General features: G+C 29.1%; 1 protein-coding gene across 1 annotated transcript in view; it reads right to left on the bottom strand.

Annotated features, from left to right (window-relative positions):
- Positions 1–1548, bottom strand: part of LOC101496248 (phototropin-1) — a 12663-nt gene extending 11115 nt beyond the window's left edge. Inside the window, exons 1-2 of the mRNA XM_004486999.4 lie at positions 1163–1548; positions 8–231 (exon numbers count right to left, since the gene is read on the bottom strand). Coding sequence (XP_004487056.1) covers positions 8–120 — 113 coding nt within the window. The 5' untranslated portion in view covers positions 121–231; positions 1163–1548. The remainder of the gene's footprint in view (positions 1–7; positions 232–1162) is intronic.
- Positions 1549–4145: the final 2597 nt, after the last annotated feature.

Below are 4145 nucleotides of genomic sequence, written 5' to 3'. Positions count from 1 at the left end.
CTCTTCCGTTCCTTTCCAGGTTTTCAGGTTTCCCGGAGAGCGTGGTGGCGAGTTGGATTTGCTTGTTGGATTGAAGATTTCGAGGGAACCTCGAGGATCTCTGGGAAATGATGGTCTCATTGATGATGATGATGATGATGATGATGATGATGATGATGATGATGATTTCTTCGAATGCTCCACTGCTAACTAGTAACTACTTTCTTCAATAGTGTTGTTGCAAATTTGTAACTGTTGTATTTATTAATTACATTAGACCAAATTTTTAAATTATAGTTACATGAAATTACAATTGATAACGAGATCTGTTTTTTATATAATAAAAAATTAGGATGAATGTGTATGGTGTTTTACAAAGATATTAATATGCGATTGACATGGGTAAAATACACTGATTGATATATATATAAATAGATCAAATGATGATATGGAGTTGTGTGGGGTTAGTTTATAGTGTCATTACTTTCAACTATGCTGTCTTCGGCCTGGTTTGTGTTCTTTATCAATTTCATTAGAGCAAAAAATTGAGGACCTCAAATTTTCCAGAGTAGTTTTTGTCAACTGATAACGAGATTTTATCAAATAATTGAAGGAATTTCAATTTTTATTTATTAGTATCAAAGTCGGGACCTTGGGGATACATCAATTTAAAAAAATGTTGTTTTCTATGTATGGCAAATTATCTGTAAAAATTACAATCAATAATTTTTCTTAGTAGGAATTGCACAAAGCAAGCATAAAACGCAAAACTTGTAATAATATCCAGCTAGCAGTCATCATTTGCTCGCTGAAGAATTTGCTAGTCATAAAATTAAATAAGCACTTGCAAATCATGGTTTGTCAGTTTTTAAAAACAGTTCATGGACTACGTTAGGTGATCATTATTATTACTACTACTTTATAAATTGATATATAATTTTACTCTCTTCGTATCACAACGACTTACTATTTTTTAAGAAATTTTTTATATATTAAAAAAATATAATAATTAAATAAAAAAAGAATTTATTTTACTAAACAACTCGTCTCAATTAATATAAAATTTATAAATAACGGTTTGAAAGAGAATGTTTTTTATTAAAATCACACTCTCAGACAGAGGGAATAATAAATATGGCGGAGCATAATACAAGTTACAAGAGGATGCTAGAAATTAAAATACCTCAAGGTGTGTTGTGCTGATATATATTCTGTTACTTGATCTGATTTCTGAAGCAGCACGCTTGAATGGCTTGATATAATTACTACTATAAAGTTGATTTTTCTAAAAATGGCAAAAGAAAAAGCTGTCGGAATCTAAATCATTGTAAAAGAAAATATTTAACCAATTCCCATCTCTGTGTGCTGTTATTCACATGGCTCCTGCATTGATTCCCATCATTGAGACATCAAATTCAAGACCTTACTTTCAAGAAACAGAGAAAAAAAAGTGACCAATTTTAAGTTTCTATAGACTTCAATTATGATTTGTGTTGTAAGAGAGAGGAATATGAAAGTGAGTTGGAAAGAAGGAAAAGCAATAAAACCCGAGAATTGTGTAGTCCTACTTATAATGTGTTTTGTCGCGTTTTAATACCGCTTTGGACGTAATTTTATTAAGTTACAAATTGTAACTTTTATTAAATGTAATCTTCAAACGTGATTATGCAATTTTTCAAACATATGCTTAATAATAATTATAACCACAAACTACTAATTATTATCAAATTTAATTGTGTAAGTGTATGATTTTTATATAATGGATTTTGGAAATGGTGATTTGATTTTGCCTAATTGCACTATTTATTGTGGCTGCTAGTGTTAAAAGAAGTGGAAATAAAGTGGTTCCTTAATACTAAAATATCAACCAATTCATAGATCACTTGAAATATGTTATAGAATAGCATATGCATCGCGAATATATATAACGACAATCACTTGAGTCAAAAGTAATAATTAAACCAACCAAAATAGCGATGATTTTCTAATATTTAAAAGTTCAATTGTTATGTAAAAAAATTTATATTGTCAAACACATCACATATTTTTAATGGTATGATTGTATATATAAACGGTAAAAGTTAAATATTTAATAATTAAATATTTGTGATTGATTAATAGTATAAATTTTTTTTACATTAATAATCTATATTGTTTACTTAATATAGACTACTTTAGTCCTCACAACTTTGTATTTTTACTAGCCTCAATAGACTTACACAATAATTCAAGTTTATATCAACTTGAGGATATACAAGTAGTAATGAGTTTGATTTATTTGGGATATGATTATAACTTTCTAAGATAAGATAGTGATATGTGATTGTATATAACACACTCAATAAAAACGATTATCAAATCCATTTAAGTTTGAAAGAGTATGTGTAGGATGATGATAAGCTTGAATCACTTAGATATTTGTTTGTAGATGATTTTCTTGGTGTTTGAAGATCAATACTTCCACATATATATATATATATATATATATATATATATATATTTAAATGTATGGGTTAGTAAAATATAGTTGTTGGATACTTTGCTAAGTTTTTTTAGACTTGTCTTTATTTGCATAACTGTTTAGCCTCTATCCCCATGTTAAGTATGTTGAGAGGATGATTGTTATAGTATGTCCTCATATCTAGTTTAAGTATGAGGATGGAGCTTCTATTTTTTTGAGTCTTGATGTGATTGTGGTTTTTTTACTTTTCCTTTTTCCAACTACTTTGAGCAATGTGTTTTTCATGTTAAGTACATCACAATTTTCTCTTTGTACTTTTCTACACATGTGTCAAATCTGTTATGAGGATATCCTTTGCGTATATCCTCGTCTTGAGAATGTATTCATCCTATATTGTAACTAAATTTGAGGATGTTCATCATCAAATCTTGTAAGTCTTTGAAAGATAATTGTATGTCCTTTTTTTTTCTTTCTAATACACAATTGTTAGAATTGGAATTTGGTGTAAACATCTTGACACATTTTGTACTTGTTAGGTAACCTTCTAGAATATGGTTTGTAGAATGCATTATTATTATTATCTTCTTGATCTATTATGGTTGAGAAGGTTCCTTCTTGTTTCAAATACCTTGGAAATCATGACTAATTTTCTTGTCTTATTTCAAAGGCTTTTGTATAAATTTGAACAATGCTAACATAGTGTTTTCGTACTGTTCACATAAGACCTCATTTTTATATGTGAGAGGATGATTTTTTTTAAGAGTTCATCATCAGGTTATGTTAAGTGTGACAATGAAGGTTCTTATCTCCCACAAAAGAGTTTGTGACTAATGTGATCTAACTTCTTCTTTTACTTTTGGTAAACCTTGAATAGTGTGAACAACATGTCAACTTTTGTCCTGTTGTACTTTTATGACATATTTTTTCAATAATTGTGAGATGAAGACTTTGATAAAAATTTATCTTCGAATCTAAGATTGTGAAGAATATTCATCATCAGACTTGAGATTGTGATGAATACCCATCCTCAAATTTATCCTCGAATATGAGATTGTGAAGAAAATTCATCATCGGATCTATCATTGGATCTTGATACTTCATCATTTGATTTTTCATATATACACATCTTGACGCATAATTTTTCTTAACTCCTTCCAATATATTTTATGTCTGATTAAGATGCAGCATATTGACGATGATCATCCTCAACTTGAGGATAGTCATATTTCTATTTATGAATTAGGGATCCCAATTATTTATGATGGCTAAGTACAATATTTGCAATGGCGTGGTAACAAGTTACATCATATATTCTACATTCCACATATGTTCAATTCCACAGGTGCAATTATATTTGCATTCTTATTAATGATCCATCATTGTAGCACTATCTTGAAAGCTATGATGAATTTCTCATCCTCTCAGTTAAAGCTCTTATGGTTCAAATGATAGTCAACTCCTAATATCTTCATGAAGCTTATGATGCTACTAGTAATCTTTCGATGTTACTTTTATTTTTGAGTTGATATAACGCACTTGTTTAGTGAGTGACTTCAAGCTTGTCTACTTATGATGTGAATTTGGGTTGATTCCATAAGTGATGAAGGATCTACCAAGTGATTTCTTGAAATAAAGTAGTAAAATAAAGGAAAAAGAAATAAATAATCATGGATTAGGTTACGAAGATGAAGATGTGCCACAATCA

The sequence above is a fragment of the Cicer arietinum genome, chromosome 1 (genome assembly GCF_000331145.2).
Source record: "Cicer arietinum cultivar CDC Frontier isolate Library 1 chromosome 1, Cicar.CDCFrontier_v2.0, whole genome shotgun sequence".
NCBI classification, from domain to species: Eukaryota; Viridiplantae; Streptophyta; class Magnoliopsida; order Fabales; family Fabaceae; genus Cicer; species Cicer arietinum.
Note: the sequence above shows the minus strand (reverse complement) of the source record. Positions and strands in the feature narration are given on the sequence as shown.